This window comes from Toxoplasma gondii, chromosome VI, assembly GCF_000006565.2.
Source record: "Toxoplasma gondii ME49 chromosome VI, whole genome shotgun sequence".
Taxonomy (NCBI): Eukaryota; Apicomplexa; class Conoidasida; order Eucoccidiorida; family Sarcocystidae; genus Toxoplasma; species Toxoplasma gondii.
Window position 1 is genome coordinate 2,010,447 of NC_031473.1, and position 21,769 is coordinate 2,032,215.

At 52.9% G+C, this 21,769-nt stretch overlaps 1 protein-coding gene across 1 annotated transcript; it reads left to right on the forward strand.

Annotated features, from left to right (window-relative positions):
- Window positions 1–2,309: 2,309 nt before the first annotated feature.
- On the forward strand, window positions 2,310–20,198 carry LSD1 (histone lysine-specific demethylase). Its single transcript, XM_018780644.1, has 10 exons — window positions 2,310–3,471; window positions 4,261–4,867; window positions 5,344–5,952; window positions 6,204–6,522; window positions 7,434–10,730; window positions 11,548–11,818; window positions 12,097–12,276; window positions 12,915–13,046; window positions 14,024–14,156; window positions 14,835–20,198. The coding sequence occupies exons 1-10, from the start codon at window positions 2,836–2,838 to the stop codon at window positions 20,057–20,059; spliced, it is 11,409 nt and encodes a 3,802-aa protein (XP_018637481.1). The 5' UTR covers window positions 2,310–2,835; the 3' UTR covers window positions 20,060–20,198.
- Window positions 20,199–21,769: the final 1,571 nt, after the last annotated feature.

Here is a 21,769-nt window from a genome sequence, read left to right on the forward strand (position 1 = left end):
GGATCACTGTTCTTTATGTCAGGCTAAGCACCACAGATTCCCAATGATATTTCGTTTTCAGTCTTCCAAAATGGAGACACTGGCATGGGCGGGAAATCAGAGGAAACGCGCGATAGCCAACTCCAACTGTTGCTGTAGGAAACAGACGAGGCGCGAACGCGTGGAATCGAATACACATTGCATGTTGACGAAAAAGCCCCGTTCCTTTTCCAGGTCGATCACATGCAAGAGTTGGCTGTGAATTTCCAATTTCCGAGCATCGATTCGTGATGGGGCTGCATCTGCCGCAAACGCGAACTTGCAGTCTATACCGTTTTCCCCTCCACGAAATCGATTTGACAGTCTTGTAACTCCTCAAGATTTACGCGCTGGCGGTGAAAAGATTTATCAGAAACACTGGCGAACGAGCTGCTTTTCCAGTAGAGAGAGTACATACGCCCAACTACTTCGGTGACCTCTCTTGTCGAAGGCAGCGCGTCGGAGAAGTTCCCTCTCGTTTTCCCCAATAGATGTGTTCTGCGTTAAAATTTCAATTCACGCGCAGTTCCGCAGCAGGAGAATTTGATAGCAAGGCATACGTTACCAGCAGATGAGTCTCGACCCTCAGTGTTTTGAATGAGTGTAACTGAGTCAGGCATTTCCGTTAGCCTCTCTCCTGCTCTTTGCAGTTTGGCGTAGTTTCATAGAGGCAACGGGGAAGGAACTACACTTAACTCTCTCACCAACGGGCCTGACCCCCCCCCCTCCCCCGCAGCAGAACGGTCTTCTGTCCCAGGCGAAAAAGCTTGGTCGCCTGAAGTCGCTCCTCTGCGCATTCGCTGTTGTCACTCCTAAAGAATGTTATCCACAAATCCGTTTTTCTTCTGGACTATACTGAGTGCTCCGTCGTAGCCCTGCTAATGCTCGTTGCATACGCACATCAAGAGATTCAATATAAAAGTATCACCAGCTTTCCACAGCATTTTCATTCCCATTAGACTCCTAGTGAGCACAGATTATCACCGCATATGGTCTTTGTGACAAGCCAGTCAATGAGAGCTGCACCACACGTTTTTTGTCTTAGATGCAGGTAAATAGTCCGCGAGGCGTTTTACATCAAAGGGCCGCGCAACGCTTCTCCCGTAGACCGCCATAAAGGAGGAGAACGAGGGTACCGTCTAGGGCATTAATCAGCCCCACACCGGCACTGTCCGGACGTGCGAAACCAAGAAAAGCACTAAAGCAACATTTGATACAAAACCCAAAGGGGCTGAAGCACTGCGTAACCTTTTTTCTCTGGACAAGATCTTTCTCGGGTCTCACCAAAACTGCTTTTGACGACTCTTGAACAAAAAACGATTCTAAATTTAGAAGTGGCTAGACGGAAAGCCTGTCCACGTGCTTCCTTCGACTGCTTGTTATTTTGGCAATCTGAAGAAGTCGACATAGGTTGCCGACATCAGTAATTCACGTTGCCTTCCTTCGAACAGAGTTAAGTGTGCACTTTGGACGTCTGGCCATGGGCGACTTTGGTGAGTCAGCGTGCTTTATCTGCGTACTTCATGAGGTTTGAGCCAGCGCAGAAAACCACGGTTACCTCGCAGACGCGGCTGTGCAGACACTGGGCAGTCACACATAGCGACCTACTGTTGCGTTTTACAGTGGTGTCATGTTTTAACGTGGCAGCGTGTCGCTTCAGACCCACTGTACTATGTGTTCCCATCATCTCAAGATCCCTTGTGCGCCACACATGTAGTTTGGCGGACCGCGTTCCAAACATTTAACGAATAAAAGCAGCCGTTTCCCGTCCATTACGCAAACAAACGGTGTGATCGGGTTCACGAGGCTCTATGGCAGCCCCCAACACGTCGACGGTGTCGCTGCACACACTAACGCATAGAGCCTGATCCACCCAGAATCGCGCGTGGAAACAGACTGCACTTTTACTGGATATCTGTCCTGAATCTTCATAAACAGACTTCGATCCCTACAGCAACAATCTACGCTATCACCTCAACCACTCAAGCACTTCCTGCTGCGGTTCGGGCCCCCCGTCACCCCCTGCTCCTGCTGCATGCAGAAGGCTGCTTTTCCAAGAAGTCTTTCTACATACGACTTTAGTCTCACTTGTCTGTTGCACTTCTTCGGTTTGGCAATTCGCTTATCAACGCCTTTGTGATGCGGCATAACACAATCTCTGCTACTGTGGGCTCTTTCTCTAGCTTTGAGCCTTGTAGCGAGCCATGTGTGGACAGTGTGACTTTTCGTGTTGAGCCAGCGGGTTTGGTGTGCTAGTAGTTCCCGTTAAAACGTCCTTGTTTATGCATCTGCGGATATTCGCAAATGCTATTTTGTAAAATTCCCCCATATGTGTTTCGATGGACTTCCTTTCAGGTGCGTAGAAAGGACTCTGCTGAAGTACCCGGCTCCGAGACTCGGAGGGTCGGGGACGGGGCCGGTGAATGGGACTTTTTTTCCCTCCATAAAAGAGGTCCTTGGCGAGTTGTCTTCATTTAGTGCACGACACAGTATACCTGTTCAGCTGTACGCACATCACGCCCTTCAGAGCATTTGAGGGAAGATGGCTGCGGCCCACATGCCACGGTCACTGTTAACGTGGTGAGTGCAACTGCGCCCTGGCAATATCGCCAGAAAGCGTTTTGAGCGATCAAGAGGGATTTGTGTGCGAGATGAGACGTTCCTCTCCATTAGAAAAGTCAAAATCTTGGGCGTTTGAGAGTCTGGAATGCGTTCTGCCGTTGTTGTTTCATCGGTTCTAGGTAGCAACACGACAGCCAATCAGCCAGTCCGAAGTCACAGTGGTTTTCTCAGTTTTGCTCGACGGACGGATACAAAATGGAAGAGAACCCTGAAGATGCGGCTAAGAGAATCAGGCTGTTGCCTGACATCCCCAAAGGATTGTTACCGCCACTTCTGTCTCCAGTTCCACGGTCCGCGTCTTCACCGCAGCTGAGCAGTTCTGCGTCTTCACCAGTGATAACGAACGCGAATTCAGACACAGTTGGACGACCACCAGAGAGGAAGACAGGAAGTGAGAATGCGTCGGCGGAAACTGGGAGAAATGGCAGACGAAAAGTGAAGGTGCTGACGGACTTGGAGGCGTGCTCTGCCGAGACGACGAACAAATCAGAAGACCGCGGCACAGAAACCAATGGAACAACTCATGGCGAAGATGGCGAAGCATGGGAATCTTGTCGCGCAGGTGACAAACCAACTCCTCTTCGTCACCTTTCACGCAACTCCACACCCGATTGCTCTGCCTCTTCACATCTTCCGTCCTCGCCGACATCCGGGCGCCCGCAGCGGCATGTAATGAGAAGCAAATACACAGATATGCTGAAGGGAAAGTGGACTCCGCCTGCGTCTCGATGCCTCGAGGAGATGAAGGAGAAGCGCAGCCGAAAGAGAAGGAAAACAGATAGCGACCGGGGACGGGGCGCACCGCAGCTGTCCAATTGTCCGGCGCTACAGGTAGATGCAGTAAAGAAACTACACATATGGCATACGTGCATATGAAGTTTGAGATGCTTCCTGGAATTGAAACATTTGCGTATTCGTGTATATCCAAACCGCGTGTGATTTACGATTTTGTAAATATGGAGGTGGTACTCGAAATCTAGCCATATGCGGATTCATGTATATAACGACTACATATGATACATTATCTAACTATGTAGATTCTTCTCCACGCTTCCGACATAGGTGGCAATTTCCATAGAAAGGGAACGGTCATCAAGGCCCAGGGCAACCCTTATATGAACTGGTGTAGCACTGTGTCTAACGCGACACCTACTACGGTGTTGCATATTTCCATCCTGTTGTCTCTTGAAGCCCTTTCAGCAAGCTTTTTAGGATGCAGGTTTTTGAGTTTTTGTTTCTCCTGTTGTAGGCCATCGTTCCTCCACAGCTTGTCACAATCAAGATAGTCTGTGCTGTCTGCTGTGGCATTTTCCAGCGAGCGTTCGCCACGTTTGTTTCACAGGGTCGCTCTTCGTCTCTTTCAAGGCAGTTTCTCTGGGCGCCCCTGTTGCATTATATACCCCAACACGTTCCATCACTTTTTGCAAGCTCATTCGGGCGCATTCTGTCGAGAGCTCGTGTTTGGTAGCATTCAGGGTTTAGTCTAAAAATTGTCCCTTAAATCCCAAGAACGGGGAACCGATTCCCCGCTGTGAGCGCAGTCAGCGAATTCCCAAGGGAACACTGTAGGTTGTGCAACGTCTCGATTTCTCGCTCTTCTTCGCTGTTCTCTGCGTTCAGCTGAAGAAGCAAAGGCGAGTGTTCTCTGAGGAGGTTTGCGGAGAAAGAAGAGTTCCTGGGAGTCGCGAGTGTCAGCCCGTTGGGCTGGGCGCCTCTGTCTCCGCGTATTCGTTTGTCAACTCTCCCTTTTTTCTTGAAAACCAGTCTTTCGCTTTGCCTTCGCACTCGCCTACTCCCAGCTCGCTCCGGACTCCAAAGATAACCGGCCTGTTCGGTCACTTGGATCTCCTGTCTCCCCCTTCCTCGGTAGCCTCGCCTTCTGCACCAGAGGGAAAAACCGGTGTGCCTTCTCCTCGCAACTTTTCGTCAGGCTCGGCAGCGCCAGCAGATCGTGCAAGCAGCAGTTCTCTTTTTCAGCAGAGCCAGAGTCCTCTAGGCAGCAGCGCCTTCAAGACACTCGCGGGAGGTCTTTCTGTTCCGTGGAAGAGCGAGCTCGTCGCGGCTTCTCCTGTGCCTTCCTCACCGCAGCGAGGAAGTGAGAAGATTTCCTGGAATGGTGCACGCGACGGGACTTCCGCGGGTTCAAGTGGGCAGAAAGAAGTTCTTCTGCAGCGCCACGAAAAAGTCACTGAGACGAAAGACTCCATTCCTCTCTGTCGACGCGCGAGTAAGAGCTGATTCCTGGAAGGTTCGAAGAATCGCATCTGCTGGAACGAGCAGAGAGTTCCCTAGGAAATGGGAACTCGCGTTCGTTCTGGGGCAAACACCTCCGAACCACCAGTCCAGGTTGTTTGTACAAAGAAGTCACCATCGCCTCCGTACAAAGTCGCTTGCGGCTGGTCTGCTCCGTGTGAGAGCTGCTACCGGTTCAACTGGACCTGAGTGTTTCTCCTAAAGTGAATGAAGGAACAAAGCCAAGGGCAACCCTCAGATCACCTCCTGTTCGCCTGCAACTGTGACTAGCCAGAGGTGTATCTAAACAATCAGCGAGCTTAGTACCTGATTGTATGCGAGCGTATGGGGATCGGGGGAACGGGCAGAAAATCCCCTTCAGAATATGTTCTCGCTTCCTGGCTTACCAACCCCCTGTGTGAGTTCAGAACTAATCTTTCATTTTCTCTCTTTGTCTCCTTTCCTTTGTAGTTTGCGGAGCAGTCCCCCCTGTCGACCTGCTTGGTTTCGGCCTGCCTGCAAGAGAGCTGGCGACTGTGCTTCTTCGGAAGCGAAGAGAAGCCCAGAACCTGCCAAGACGACTGTCACAGGGAGAAACAGACCACAGAGAGGCAGCTAAAAAGCCAAATCAAACAGGCGTGTTTGTTCCCTCAGAACGTCACATGTCGACAGCGGGGCACCAGACAGGAAACCTCCACCCGGGTCGAGACCCGCGCCTCCAAACGTTCTCTCTCTCATCTTCAGCTTCTTCCGTACAAATGCCGCCTTCTCCAAGCCTGGCTCCTTCCTCCCTTCCTCTCTCCCCTAAAGCGTGTTTTCCTTCTCCTTCCTCTTCTCTTTTCCCCTTTCGTCTGGGATTGTCTGCGGCGCAAGAGGCAAAGGTGCCGCGCGTACAGAAGTTCGCTCTGAAATGCGACTGCGTTGTGGTCGGGGCGGGCGTGAGTGGACTGGCAGCTGCGGCTTATCTTCGGAGATGTGGGGCGAAGGTTCTCCTCCTCGAAGCTCGGTCGCGAGTTGGAGGCCGAACGTTCACGACGCGCTTGCCAGCACGAGAACTCCCGGGGGGAAGAACTGTGAAGGGTAGGAAGAGAAAGGAGGAAAGTGCCTGATTTGTCTTCACAACGGTGTTGAGAACAAAGGACCCCTTACCGTTTAACTGAGGAGTTAAGTCGGGAGCAGAAGAAAGGAAGAACAGTGGTCTTTTTTCTTCGACAGCGATGCATGCAAGGCTTTTCTTTTGGGTTTCCGGCTTTTTCTGAGGCTGCCTGTTGATACGAACTATCGAACATTCGTTTTCTGCGTCCTTGCGTTTTTCCGGGCCTTCTCCGCAGACATCCAGGTTGACCTGGGAGCGAACTACATGCACTGTGTGACTCGCTTTCGTCGTCGGCAGAAGCGCGCCGCGCCGCCGGGGCGTTTGGGAGCTCGCAAGGGACAAGGCGCGTCCTTTTCGGCAGCAACAAAGGCGACGTTCTCTGGAGCGGATGCATCCGAAGCGACTAAAAAGAACCTCCCCGAAGCCAGGCCTTTGAGAGACTGCAGGTGGAGGCGTGAGCCTTCTCGCTCAGTCAGCGGCATCGCTGCGATTCTCCGCCCGCTCGTCGCAGATGTCTGTGGAAAGCAAAACTGGGAAAGCACTTTCTTCTGCAAGTAGGTCTGCGAGAGGAACAAGCAATTCTGCACTACTGCTTCTGTCGCTTGCACTTTATTGGTTTTAAATTTCCAAACAGTGAGGCAGACTGGATCCCATGGAGCTTCTTTGATCTGCCGTCGGTTCTGTTGACCACTCAGTTCGGTCTCCGACAAACAGAGTGCCCATCTCGGATTTGTCGGGATGTCTTGTGGGGAAACGAGTTTTTCTTTCATGTGCTGGGCGTCGTAGTCTCTCGCGTTTGTCTCCTGTGGAACTCAAACGATCGCCACCTTCTCTTTTGAGTGGATCCTTCCGTCTGCTCTCCCAACATTCTCGGAACTGTCCCCGTGAACCTACAGGAGAGAGGCAGCAGCCTGCGAAAACGTCTGAACTCTTCAACATGGGAAAGCCCTGCATTCGCTTGAAGTCGGTCGCTTCTCCAGCCGCTTGTCCTGTCAGATGTCCTTTTCGCAGTTTCTCGAGAAAACAGAGCGCCTCCTCGCTTTGTCTGAGAACTCTGTGCTCGCGAACTCACCCTAACGCTCCAGAACTGGGGCTTGTTTTTTACATCCTGCAAAAACACAGCCTCGCAAGGTCGAGACCAGTAGTCCCGCCCCGGATGCAAACACTTTGTGTTAGCCACAGTCTAAAAGACATCGGTTCTTGTTGACACAGTTCTTGATAATTGGACTGCTTTCACTCGCCGCGTAGCAAGCACTCAGTGCTGCTTTCGTCCCTCCTGTTTCATGTGAACCCTGTGCACAGAGAGCACACTTTTTCATAATATGATCACTCCCATCCGTGGTGCAGCTACGGTCTTCATTATGTTCGCAATGCCGGCTGTGTACGGAGGATAGGTTACTTTCTTTGTACGTGCCGTTTTCGGGGTTAGATTCTTTTATCGTCCCTTTCTTTCGCCTTTCTTCAGCTGGTACGACGATGGAACCGGAACTCGGATCTCGCCCGCCTCCGTCGTTCGCGTGTCTCACGTTCTCGAACTGATTCGCCAGAGAGCAGCTGCGAAACTTGCGCATTTTCCGGCGCCCTCTGCATCCTCGGAACCTGCCAAGGAAAGGGAGACGACTCAGGAGCAGTTTGGAAGACACAGCAAGGAGACAAAGGCGATGGACAGAAACCCAGAACGACGTGAACAGGAAGCCAAGGCGGTCGACAAGAGTTCAGGACAAGCCAGCAGTCCGAGCCAGAGCAGCGAAGCACCGGAGACCGGGAACGTCGTTGCCTGTAAAGTGTATCCCGAATTGTCGGCCGCTGCCTCCTCGATGCTGCGAGTATCTCCATCCTCTGCCTCAGCGCCTCTAGCCTCAGAGTCTCCTGTAGCTTCACTTGTCCCTGGATGCGTCGTCTTCCCTACTTCAGAAGTTGCAGAAGTCGTGCCGGGACCTACGGCGTTCCCACTCTCGTGTTCGCATGCAGCCGCTGATTGTTTTGCCGTGCCACTACGAGCGCATCTGAAAAAGAGGCTGAAGTCCGAAACGACCGATTCGCCCCCGCAATCAACTCTCTCCGGAGAGAGGTTCAACGCAAACGCAGCCTCCAGCGCCACGCGGGGAGAGGAAGCCGGCACACAAGAAGAGGACCGAGAAGGCACCATCGGAGGCGAAGGAGGAGGCGAGAAAGCAGACAACAGCCGAGGTCTTGGACTTTGGCCCGATGCGCACACTTCGTCGTCGGGTGGGGTGACGGCGGGATCGGAACTCTGTCCGTGCGTCTGTGGAGCGTCGGAAGAGGAGGCTTCTTCTTTAAACGGAAGGCGGGTTCCCGTACTAAAAGCCGGGACGGTGGAGACAGTCTCTCTGGAGCCCGACGACGGCAGGACTCGTGAGAAGAAGAGAAGAAACCGGATTCCTTTGATTGCTTCTTCGGCCTTCCCCGCCTATTACCCTCTCGGCGAGGCTCTGCTGCGCTCTTCTCCAGGACTCGAGGGTGACGACGCCGCATGCGACCCTGCTCCCGAGAGACCGTCGCCGCGAGTGTCGCTGGGCGTCTCCAAATCGCCTCCTGCGTCTCGCCAGGGCGGTCGGTTCGCGAGTGCATGCTGCACCGTGTGTTGCACTGGACAGTGTCGGAAAAGGCGAGTGAGGAGGCAGCCGCAGGATCGAGGAGAAGAGGAGTTTGAACGGACGTACCATGCGGAGTCGGGAACTTTAGAGGGAGTTCAGCGCGAGAAAAGAAGCGGCCGCAGAAAAGCGCATGCTTCCTCTCTCTGGCGAGACCGCGAGGAGAACAACGGAAGCGAGACGGGCGAGAAGAGCGATGCGGGAGGCGGGAAACGAGACGCGAGAGGGCCTTGTTCGCCAGGTCAAATGTCGATAGATCAGCAAGATAGAGAACACGGTTTTTCAAGCCCAAGTGACACGCGAGACGCTCTCTCGAATGCTGACGGATCCCACGTGCAAAGTCTCTTTACGGGAGACGGACGCAGAAACCTAAGTGGAGACACTTCGGCCAGCAAGGGTGGTCACGAAAACTTCTCTTCTCCGTCTTCTCTGCCCTCTTCCTCTTCTCTCCCCTCCTCCTCTGTGCCTTCTCTGCGTCTGCACGAGCACTCGGTGGTGCGTCCGGTGTTTCCAGTCGCGGTGTGTACGGACAGCGGATGTCGGCGAAGCGCGTGGGATGTTCTGGAGGAGTGTGTGCGGGAGGTGTTGGAGGAGGAATGTTTGCCTGTCTCTCCGTTTCCTCAGCCGGGAGAAGAAGGCGAAAGACCTCCCTCGGGGGTCCTGTCTCCTGGCAGCGCATGCAAGCCGCTGGGCTCTGAGAAGAGGTCGCGGAAAGGTAGCCCGTCGGGAGGCTGGGAGGCGACCAGGCGCGTCCCCCAGACTCACTGTGGACCGAGGCGCCAGAGTCCAACTCGAGAAGAAGACGCAGCTGGGAGAAGCAAGTTCACTCTGACGGAAGGCGAACTGAGCGCCGCTGTCTCCGCCTCGACCGAGAAAGGACGGAGGGCTCCCTCTTGTCGATCCAGCAACGCTTGCGCCCTCTCAGAGCAGGAAATGCGCATGCTCTTTGTCCAGCTCCAGTCTCGCCTCGGGTACGTCGGGGACCTTCGCGAGCAGTCTGTGTCGGCGCTCCGGAATTTTCCATTTGAAGTCGCAGTCTTGAACTCTCACGGGCAAGCGCGTCTGCAGGCAACTCCCAGGGAAGCTCAAACACCGGGGCATGGTCAACCAGCACTTCTCTCCCCTTCCCCCCTCTCGCTAGAAACTCCAACCTCGGCACCCCTTTCGCCTCCGTCTTCCCGAGGGCTGCTTGCTGCCTCCGCCGTTCCCTCGTCTCTTTCTGTACAGTCCTCTGCTTATGCAGATGCAGAGCCTGAGAGTTTTTCGCAGCTGCCGACTCTGCCCCTCTGGCCGCCTCGCAGCGGAAAAGAACGGAAACCATCTGAACCTCTGCAGAGAGATCCGGAAAAGTGCATCTCCGCGCCTGGCGCTTCCGTCGCTCTCCGAGAAGAAGTGCAACAGAAGGCCTCAAAGGGGAGGCAGACCTTGGAAGGGGAACTGACTGTAGAGCAGAGAGAGGCGGCAGGACGGAGACAGGCCTTAGAGGGGAGAATGGCGTTACAGGGGAGACAGGCGTCAGAGCCCCTGTCTTTGATTCGCGCCTTCCCTATGCACCAGGCGAATGGATTCCTTCGTTCTCAGCAGCAGCAGTTGATTTACACGCTTCAGAGAGAGCAACAGCAGCCGGGGCCTCGCGTGAATCCGTTCAACGCTTGGACAGCCTCTGGCGCAGACAAAATTGTCGTGGAGGGGTGGAACTTTCTCCCCGCCTTCCTCGCTCTTCAAGTCCACCCATTCGTCCTCACAGGCGCCGTCGCTGACTCAGTCGAAGTTCGGCAGCCTCCCGACGAGCTGGATAAAGCCAGCCAACCAGACGAAGAAACAGACAAAGGACAAGAAGAAAAAGACGAAGAAGACAAAGACACGGAAGAAAAAAGCGACAAAGAGGAAGAGGAAGAAGACAGGGAAGAAGAAAGAGACAAAGAGAAAGAGGGAGGCGAAGAAGAAGACCTTTCTCTCTGGCCTGTTCGCGTGCGAGTCCGAGCGCCTCTGGAGACTGAGAAATTCAAACAAAGCGAGGGGGTGCATTTCAGGCGGAAACAGGGGGCGCCGGAGGGCGAGGAAGACTTACGACAAGAGGCGAGTGGCGAGAAGAAAAGGATTTTTGAAGCAGACGCTGAAGAAAACTCAGACGCAATCGTCTTCGAGTAAGTGTGGAACACGACATACCATTGTATATCAAAATGACATCTGCATTCATAAATATGAATATGCATACATACATATATATATATATAAACTGTTATATATTTGCACAGGGTTACAGTAGGAAAAGGCTGGGCGACCAGAAGATAACTGGTGCACGGTCATTTTCGTTTCCGGGATGGCTTCTCTGTCTTTGTGGGGGTTTTAGGGTGCGAGAAATTCGGCAGGGTGTTGGTGGAATTTTACGAGGCTGTCGGGCTTCGGCCCTTGCGCGGGGAGATAAGTGAAGTTCAGAGAGTCGGTGGAGACAGGAAACAGCCTTGCTCGGTGAATGTGCACTGCCTTCTGAGGCAATGGCTTCTAGCCAGAGACGTTTCTCTTGTTCCAAAGTTCTGCGCACGAGGGCATCCATTTTCTGTGTCGCTGCGTCGTGCTTTCCACGGCAAAAGTGTGGACGTTTGTGCTGGCCACTCGTGAAGAGAGACAAAGACCAAGAGGCGCGGAAAGAATACGGTCCAGTGAGGGTTCTCTGGAGCCAACGAAGCCCAGCTTTCCATATCTTGCCGCGCATCTGGACGACCCCACCTTCTTGCTTCTTTCACCCAGTCACTTCCGACGCACAACTATGAACAAATACATACACACATACAAATATATATGCATATAGAAATTTGTATCGATGTATATATGTATATATATATATATATATGCCGTATATCGCGTTTTGACGTCGTATGGTGTTTTTTTCGGTTATTGTCTCTGGCTTTGAAAGTCATTCTCTCTGAAAGGGGCGGTCCTTTGTCTTTGATTTTTTGTCAGCGTCTATGCCAAGTTCGCAATCGTGGCTGCGCCAGTGTCGCAGCTGGGCGAGTCTTTCCCGGGCGCCGGGTCGACAGACAGGGTCACGGCTTTTCGTACCAGAAAGAAGGCCTTGAAAACCTTTCCAGATGACAAGAAAGTTGACGGGGAAACACAAGAGGACCTTCTTCCTGCGTTGCCGAGATCCAGCGGACTTCTCCAGTTCGATCCACCTCTGTCTCTGGAGAAACAGCAAGCACTAACGCGCATCGCCATGGGAGTCCATAACAAGGTCCGTTTTACGGAACTTGACGAAAAAAAGCAGAACATTACAGCGCCTAGAAATATATATACATATATATATATATATGTATTTTTGGATATATAAGCATGTTCATTTGTATATATTTATGTATTTTTATTTCTATTAACAGGGACGCAACGCTTTCCCCTTAGTGTGTGTATAATGTCGCGCATCGCCGCATGGAAGTCCGTAACAACAATTTTTTTTCCACATCCCCTTTTGCTTAGATCCGTCTGCGGCTTGTGTTTTTCTTGCGTTGTTTCTAGGTCATTTTGCGCTGGCACCCGGCAGATATCTTTTGGGAGCGGACGCAGCTACAGCTGAACTGTTTGGACCAGAAGTTTCAGTTCCTGAATCTCCATGCGTATGGAAAGGAGGGGTGCCTTCTCGCCCACTCATTTCCTCCCTTCTCCAACGGCTATGGAGGTCTTCAGTCCGACGACGCGGTAGGTCCAACCGTCTGCCCCCCTCGTTCTGTCTTTTGAAGTTCTCCTGAAAAGCAGACTCATTCGCCGAAACTTCCAGAGTCGTAAAGGTATGCGCAGGGTGCGTACGAGCAGGCGTAAATGCGCTAATTGTTTCCTGTCTGAACATCTCGGGTGCAGTTACTCGTGAGCAGCAACGTTTATCTATTTCCACCAGTTTACCTGTATTGTTACCTATCTATCCGTCTACATCTGTCTGTCCATCTCTATCTCTCTACCATTCTACAGGTCAATAAGTCTGTCTGTCTGGGTACGTATTCCTGAATGTATATATATATATATATATGTATCTATCTATCTATATATATATATATATATATGCATGAACGTTTTGCATTGGTAGAAAACAGGCTTTCATCTGTTGCTTGGTTTGGAGGCACAACTGAGTAGACCTTAGCTTCACGTCGGTATGTCGCGCTGCCTAGACTTTGTTTGGGGGAGGCGAAGTTTTTGACTTTTGTAAGTTGTTTCTCCACATGACCTTTCTTTCACTTTCTGTTCGTGAACCGCCATCGCTGCCTTCTCCGAGCACTCCCCTCCCCCCTCCCCCCGCCAAATGCCGGGTGTACATACTGTGGGATTCCGCGTTCCTTTTACAGGTCGTAGCCGAAGTGCTCGCAGTGCTGCAGCGAATGTTTGGTCTCCCCGACAAGAAATTCCCTCCGCCCGTCGACTTCATTGTCACGCGCTGGCAAGACGATCCTTTCGCTCGGGGCTCGTATTCATTTCCTGTGAGTTTTAGCGTCGACAGGAAAGCCTAGAAAAGCAGAGAGATGCTGGAAGAGGCGAGGAGCTGAGACTCACGCACTGCAGTGTCCAGTGTAATTGACACGATATCCACGTCGACCTGCACTCCCGTTGTTTTATTTCCGGGAGTTGACAAAATAGGTGTTGAACTCATGAGGAAGGCATCGGGCACAGGTAATACACTTTTGCTCCACAGCGGTATTAACATTATTTAATTTCGATGTACACAGACAGTGACTCTGTTCCAGTACCCAATTGGATCTCCTCTGAGTGACTGCCCCACAAACAGCCGATGAAAGTCCGACCTCCGCGAATCAGAGCCGTTCGCATGCACAGACAGAAATAAGCTAAGTTTCAACAGTCGCGGTCACATTCCAGTAGAGCCGAATTTCATTTATACATGTCAGACGGAAAAACGGAATTCGAGGAAATACCCAGTGCAACAGGTTGGAAGCAAATAAAATAACGCCGACTTTCAGCCATGAACGTATATATATATATATATATTCATAGATATATGTATGGAAATGCATAAATGTTTCTGCATATGTGTAAATTTTTAGATATTTACGGTTGAGGAGTTCCTGTTCCTGTCAATGGTCCTCATGCCTCTGCTTCCGAGACGAAGGCGCGTTATTAGGCGGAATTATCTCCGTATATTAATGCTATACGTCAGCGGCAAATATATATATATATATATATATATATATATATATATGTTTACTTATATTTACTTATATGACTATATATACGTGAATACTTTTCTATGCCAATCCGCTTCGAATTCTGGATTTCCTCTCCAGACGCGTCTTCTTTCATCAGAAGGAACATCTTGGATATGCCAAAATTTTCTTTGCTCCCGAGATGCACAGACCTCTTTCGCTTTCCTTTGAAGTTGCATGCAATTTCTGTTTCTCCGTTTTCGCGGCATAACTTTGTACGTCGGTGGTTGTCTTTTCAGGCAGTGAACGCTTTCGACGACGACACGGAGATTCTCCGGACCCCCCATCCGGCAGAAAATCCGCGAGTCCTCTTCGCTGGGGAGTACGTCAGCAAGGCGTACTTTCAGTGTGTAGATGGTGCCTTCGACACAGGTGAGTTCTTCGCGACTTTGTGAAGAAGCTTTCGAAATTCTCTGAGAAAACCTCCGCAGTCGGGGGAGGACTGCCGGTGCTCGTTTCAGCAGGCGAGGCTCTCAACAGCCTCCAGGTGGTTGCTTAGCTTGAAAGGAGGCGTTCGTGGAATCTTCAGAATATCAAGGGATCCCACTTCGACTGGCTGATTTGTCTCCATTTCCGGAAAGCGAGTTATTGTCCCCACTTTGGGAGGAACAACAGGTCACCGCATGCACTTCCGTCTCTGGTCAAAAACAGTCCAGCCTCTCCGCAGACAAGTTCTTTTTTCTTTCCCTTATCCCCTGGTGCCTACACTTGCGTCGTCTGTGTCCTCTTGAACTCGGTTGTTTGTATCGCGTAGCTGGAGTCGATTCACTATTTTAGGTCCTGTAATGTCAGCAATTAAACGGCTTGATTGTGTGTATTTCCTAACTGGTGTCACGCTCAGTCTCCAACGCACTCTACTTCTGCGTTTTCTCTCCGTTTTCGTAAAACTCTTCACCACTGCTTAATGTAACCCCGGTTGTCGGCCCTCTCCGACTTTTCTCTCCGCTTCCACATCATCCGCGACAGCCGTGTTTCTTCTTGTTGCTCACCACTTGTCTGTATGTTTCGCCGATGTATGTCGCTGAACAACTGCCTTCTGCGCGGCTGCAGGTTTGCGCGCAGCGGAGTGCGTCGCCCACGAAGGCCTTCATCTTCCTCTGCCTCCAAGAGAAGACAGAACGCCTCTCGCTTTGGATGTTTTCACGGGATGCCTGTCCTCCCGACAGGCGGACGCATGCAGCGAGTTCGCCTTGGCCTCCCCAGCGAAGAAACGAGAGGCGAATCAGGAGAAACGAGAGGGAAATCGAGCGAAAAGAGAAGGAAAACGGAGGAAAAGACAGAAACGGAGGGAAAACGAACTCTCGTTGTCGACTCACATGTTAACCCCTTGCCCCTTCACCGGCTTCCCCGTTCCAAGTGTGCCGACAGCTCTCCGCGGGTACTACATCACGGACATGTCCGACGCAGGCCTCACTGACGGCGAGGGGTCTGGACCAGAACTTTCTTTTTCTCTCTCGGCTGAGGGACGGCGCTGCTCTGCTGGGAAGCGAGCAGAATTGGAGTTGTGTGAAGAACGTTTCTTGCGACGGTGTCTGGAGTTCTTGGAAGCTGGTGGCGAAGAAGAGAAGGGAAAGGGCGCCAAAGAGGATTCTGGACTGCTCGGTGGTTTTTTCTCCTTTCCGTCTCAGCGTTTCTTTTATGACGCCTTTTTCGGTCACCCGACTTTATGCGGAAGTGAGGAGAATAGAGTTCCCTGCTCTGGAGAGTCTGGGCGTCGTTCTTCGTTCGCGGATCCGACAGTTCTCTGTGCAGTGCTGACGAGTGCTCTCGCCTTCACAAGAGAGGAAATCGAGGAGGCCCTCGCGACGCATGCACGCCAAGGTCGTTCCTCGATTCGAGGGTCGTTTTTCTCGGACGCAGACGCAAGTGCGGCTGTCGAAGGAAAGGTGGAAAGGGAAGGGGTGGAGCTGAGGCGCTCGGCGTTGCGTTTAGACGAACAGGCTGTGGAACCGGTGTCGGAAGAGTTTCAAGAGCTCAGAGACTTCTTGGCGTTTCTGGGAACGCGCGACCCGTTTGCCCGCAGACGCCTTCTTCTCCCCCTGTGGGTCGCGGCCCAGTCGGCACGTGAACGCCGAGGGCAAGTAAAGGGACTGGAGGAAGTTGACGAAGAGCGAAGAGGCGCCTCGAACGAAGACGAACCGCAGGAGACAGAGGCGTCCCTCGCCAGAGAAACAGTGGAGACAGAGAGAGGAAAAGCAGACGACGAAGGGGTCGCGAGCTGTGCCGCGTCCTCGCCTCTGATTGAAAGAAGATTCGGCGCTGAGGGACGCGAGCAAGTGAACCGCAGAGCGCGAAGAACAGCGACGACTGTAGCGGAAGACAGACTGTCGCATGCAGAGAGCGAACTCGATTCGGAGGGTGAAGGTGCAGAAAGAAAAGAAAGGCAGCGGGTGCGCTGGGTGTATCTGAGGGCAGCTGAAGTCCTTACTCGTCACGCCCGAGCTGCCGCGTTCCTCCCTTCGCTTTCTCCCGTCGGACTTGCAAGTTTCCTCGTCGACTCTCTCCCGCGTCTACCTCCAAAGAAAAGGACCGGGGCGTCTGCAAAGAGCGGCAGGACAGCTGATAGGGAGACGCTGAGGACCCTCCGAGAGAAGAAGTCGCGAAACAGCGACCTCGCTGCGCATGCAACGCGCGCTCACACACACGAAGACGCAGAAAATACACCCGACCTCGTGGAGCGTAGCCGGAGCTTCCCTCCGTCTCTCTCTCGAGAAGTTTCACCTGAATGCGGCAACGAAACCCGCATGGCGTTGATCGTCTCTCGATCGCAGGCAGAGCGCGAGAACATCCGTGGAGACTGTGGGGGGGTGAAGGGAGGTTGTTCGGAGGAAAAGACGGAAAAGAACTCTCGAAGTCTCGGGGTCACGCGAAAGGTTTTGAAAGGTGCACGCAGGCGACTCCCAACTGCCTCTGAATTCAAGAGAGAACTGGAAAACCGTCTCCTTCACCACCTTGCTCGAAGTGCATTTCCCTCCGACATTGAAGCCACAGCGCTGCGGGAACTGCTGCGAGCGGCGCAAGACGAAAGAGACATCATCTCCTGTTGCCATCGGAGGCAGGCCGAGGCCGGGAAGGGCGTGGCGAAGGAGGACTTGGAGGTACAAGGGGACTCGAGCTGCCTTTCCCCAGCATTCACGGAGAGTATAGAGCGCCAGACAACACAGCGCAGTGCGGAGAGCGAAGGGGGAGAAACGGCGAGCAGGTACCAGGGACTTCGCTCTGGTCTGCGAGGTCAGACAGAAGAGGGAAACGAAGTGGAGGTGACCGGAGCAAACGCGGGAGACGAAAGAGAATTTCCGCATGCAGGACCTAAATCAGGGGAATCTGAGCATTTCGACTATGGATCGGAAGACGACTTTGAGCTGCGGGAGGGAGGCCTCTTGTCTGACTCGGAGGGCGAGAAAGGCTCTTACCACGAGCGACTTTGTTGGATGTGTGGGGTCGGTGGAGATCTTCTTCTCTGTGACGGCGAAGGGGACCCGGACATGCGCCGAGAAAGAACAGCATCGAGAGAAGAGAAGGGATCTTCGACTTTTGTGACGCTCTCTCGCGAGTTGACGGCAAACGAGGATCGAAAGGCCCTCCCGTCTTTCGAGATCCCTCGCACATCGGCATCGCAGCACCATCTGTCCCCCAGGTCTCAGCGTCCTCGGATTCTCTCGCCCTCCCCCCGTCGGTGTCGGCGCGTGTTTCATCTCGCCTGCATCTTTCCGCCTCCTACGGATGAAGAACTGCAGCAAGACGCTGTCTGGCGGTGTCCCGTTTGCCGCTTCAGAAGCGAGGAGAGACAGCGCGCGAGCGGCTTCGGGGATGGCCTTGTCCCCTCGAGCCTCGCTCTCCATGAGGAGACAGCGTCTGCGAGAGAGCACATTCAAGAGAGCACCCCGGAACCCGGAGAGAAAAGCAGAGGTCGAGACGAAAGTCAAAGAAGATCTGTGCAGTCATTTTCTTTTTTCTCTTCTTCCTCTGCTTCATCGTGTTCCTCTTTAGCTTCCTCTTCTTCCTATCCTTCCTCATTTCCTCCTGCTGTTTCTGGATCTGTTGCGAAGGGTCAAGGAGGAACTTCGGGAGCTCAGACGGCGGTACATACACCGCGTGAGTTGCGTCGCTTCGGCACTTTGTCGAGTCTCGCGCTGCACCGCGTGTCTCTGAAGAAGTTGTTCGTGGAGGAAGTCAAGTGTCTCCTCTCCACGACGCGGCGCGTCCGACGGCGCTTCGACTTCCTCGCCCGGCAACGCGAGCGCCGCGAGGCAGTCCAGCAGCGGAAGGCGCAGCGACGGCGGTGCGCCGAGCAGAAGCGGGAGGAACAACGCAGAAGGAAACTCGGAAAAGCCGCCAAGAGCGCCCCTCGCGGGGCGGAGGCTGATGGAGAACGCGTAGGAGAGAGAAACGGCGACAGGGAAGACGTCGGCAAGGAACAACACGCCAGAGAATGCTCAGAGGAAGAGCGGGAACAACACCAACAACATACGAAGGAGAGGAGCGAGGAGAAGAGGGAGGGGAGGGACGGCTGTCTTTGTCAGCCTGCTGTTTCTTCAGAGGCGAATGGTGCCGAAGAGCAGACGGAGGGCAAGGTGAAGAGGAGAAAGAGAGGTCGCGTGGTTCTTGCGAAGAATAGGGAAGGCGAAAGGCAAGGTGATGGAGAGAAACAAGAAACGTTGGAGGAAAAGCTCACCGTTTCAGAAGAACCAAAACGTACCATTCGAACGCGCTCCTCAGTCGCCGTGAGGCCAGCTACGAACGAGGAGAGCGATGGAGAGAAATCAGAAGACGAAAACGGCGACGAAGACCTCTTCACAGAAGACGGGCGACCTGTTGACCCCTTTCTAACTGCCTCAAAAGACTCCCGTTTCGCCTTTGCCTTGCAAGTTCTAAATGAATTTCGAGAGGCGAATGCGGTGTCTCCGTGCCATCTGCCCCTCGCACGCCTCGCCTGGCACATCCAAGCCGGCTGCCGCTGCTGTACATACTCCGCGGCGGAACCCGGCGACGAGAAGGCAGACGCAGAGAAAGAAGACGCGTCTCGAGGAGGAGACAGTTCTCTTCTTTCTTCTGTGCGGAGCAGCGGCGAGAGCAACCGAGGACTGGGTGGGAAGGGCGAATCCCGGGGGGGCTGGAAAGCGCCTCATTGTGCAAGAGGCGACTCCAAAAACGCAGGAGATTCTTGGTGTTGCTGTGGTTGCGGAAGAGAAGAAAGCGAAGGTGATCCAGAAAAAAAAGGCAGAAACTGCCGATGTGACCTCGCGAATCTGGAGGCTGCGGCTGAGGCGGTCGCGACCCTCGCGTGTGACGCCGCGCCTGGCGCATTTGAAGAACGCGCTAGACGAGACGAAGAGTTGCGAATGCGATGCGAAATTGACGGAGAGGAGAAAAGGAAAACAGGGATGGAGAAGCCAAGGAAAAGAACAAGCGACCTCCCACAAAGGTTTTCTGCCGCGTGCTCCTTGGAATCCGAGAAGTCTTCGTTTCTAACACCAAGTGCAGAAGCGAGAGAGAGACACGAGAGGTTCTGGAGACCAGACGTGTCTTCACGGTTTCAGTCGCGCGCCTCCAACTCCTTGAAGTTCCTCTCTCGTTTCGCGACCTCGCCCTTCGTACCGCGGTGCTTCTCACAGCCAACGACGTCCGTGCGGAGCCACGGCCTTCTCTCAACTGCCAGACAACCTGTAAAGGCCGGTCAATTCAACAGCCTCCCATCCAGAAGTTTTACTTCCAGAAGCCCAACTTCCAATATCGTCACCTCCAACATCGCTACCTCCAACATCGCTACATCCAACGGCGTTACCTCCAACAGCTTCATCTCCAGTAGCCCCACCTCGAATAATCTCACCTCCACCACGCTCTCGTCTCGAGACTTTGTGGTGGCTTCTGGACTTCCTGGCGTCCCAGAATCGGTGTCGTTGTCTCCCGCCGGTTCTCGGGCGTTGGCCGCGAACTGTTCAGTTTCCGTTGCACCTCGAGACAAGGAACATCCCGGATCGCTTTCGACGGCATGCGTTTCTGGAGAAAATGGTGGGAGGTTATCTCCCGCGCCGCCCGTCAACGTACCCTGCTTCTCGAGGGGTCCGATGAAGGCTGCAGCGAAAGCAAGGCCGTTCCTGAGAGGGGGACAGAGCAGAGTGATGCCTGCCAACAAAAGTGGAGCTGTAAGACTTCCGGCCAGGATGCCAGACCACCCTGAAGGGCGACCTCCAGAAAATGACTCGATGCAGTCGCCAGCGCCGGGAGAGGCGCTACAGTCCGTGCCCGACGGGAATGCTGCCCGGCCCATGTAACTGCTTCCATGGAAACTTCGGGAAATTCACTTTGTAGTCACTTCAATATCAATTACTTACTGCCCTTTTTTTCGCTGGCGCATGTAACTGGCTTCAAAAAACGTTTTAAGGAATTCTTGGAATCACCTTAATATATGCCACTATCACAATTTTTCGTCGAAGGCGTCGCCTCTTCAGTCTTTCCTTGAGGTGCCTAGAGTTCGCTGTCATGCAATCGCCACAACAAACTTGTCGCTGCTGCCTTTCGTTAGGTGGCAAAGCCTCAGGCAAGTGTTTGAGTGCTAGAGATGGCAACAGACGAAACCAGCGACGGTCAACGCACGAAGAAAGCTGACAGACACCTTGGTCTATCAACCAAGTTGCGTGTACGTGCAGCTGTGCACATTAGTGCTAGAAGTGTGCTTGTTAACTAAAAGTAGAGAGAATTGTGTGGCTTTTAAAAGCTGAGAGACCCCCACGGCAAGGTATGAGCAGCAGTTGACATCACAATCCTGCAACAGCGCCAGGATAGTTGAACTAGTTTCGGGAGCCTCCAGGCTGCACAATTTGTGCGGCTTTTCCAGTCCGGGTGTCGAGAAAAAAGACTTTGGTTGGAGCGTTTCGTCATCAGCTGCCGACCTTTCAGCAGCCTGGAGATGCCTGAAATTGCTACTAAACAGGTCCCCCCCGCATGCATTCCTTCACTGCAGCGCGTGTGCATTCGAGGTTCTCTTCTACCTTAGTAGGCGCATCAAAGTGATGGTCGCCTGTGAACAAAGGCCACTACTTGGAGATTCTTTTCTCTAAAATGTTAACAAACCTCCTACAGTTTGGCTAGTTCCAGCGAAATCCTTCCGGCTTGGAAGGGGTTGTGCGTCTAATCCTAAATGACTGCGGCCTTTTGCTTTCCCCGTCCACGAAACCGCTTTTGTCAAGCTCAGAGATTTCCCGTGTTAGTAGGATGCGAAAGAGTTGTAAGTGAATGCAGGTAGAGAGACCGTCATCCTGTAACGCGGCGTTCAGTACGCTTAGATTGATGCAACAACCTGCTCTATTTAAGATTGGATTTCCCGCATTGTTCGTACTGCTCAATGAGCAGGGTTAAAGGAAAGTTGCTGCCTTCTACGATCACACTGTTTTCCTAGCAGAACTCCATTATGCCGTACCGAATAAATCGGGGGCGTTTTCTTGGGAGTATATACTACGAGTTGGACTACTGCTGTAGATCTCGAAGAACTCTGTTTATCGGATCCAAGTTCTAAAGTGTACAGATAGCGAACACGCAAACAAGCAGCCCAGAGGAGGTTCGCAGACGCGCTGGAGGAATGCGGAAGGGCCTGGACGTAGGGAATCGTGGTTCCGACGTACCATAGGCGACTACAAAATTATTGTTAAACGACAGAACGATATGGAACTCTTTCATGCGGCTTCTTTTGATGATCGCCTTGTGTAAGCAGACAAGCACATATTCTGAATGAGCTGCCCTTGTGTTTGTCGCAGAAGTTTCACTTCTGGTTCATGGCGGTCGCGCACCCAGGGAAATCCCCATCTAGTTGCTAGAATCGCCCGAAGAGACAATTTAAAGTGGAAATGCGCAGCAATAAAGTATGTCTGGCCTCTTGGAGCGATCTTAGCACCTATCTGTGGATCTACTACAAGTGGCAGCGTGGCATTGGAGTATCGAAGAAAGCCTCGTACATACCGCTGGGAATTTCTCAAATGCTTCGTGCT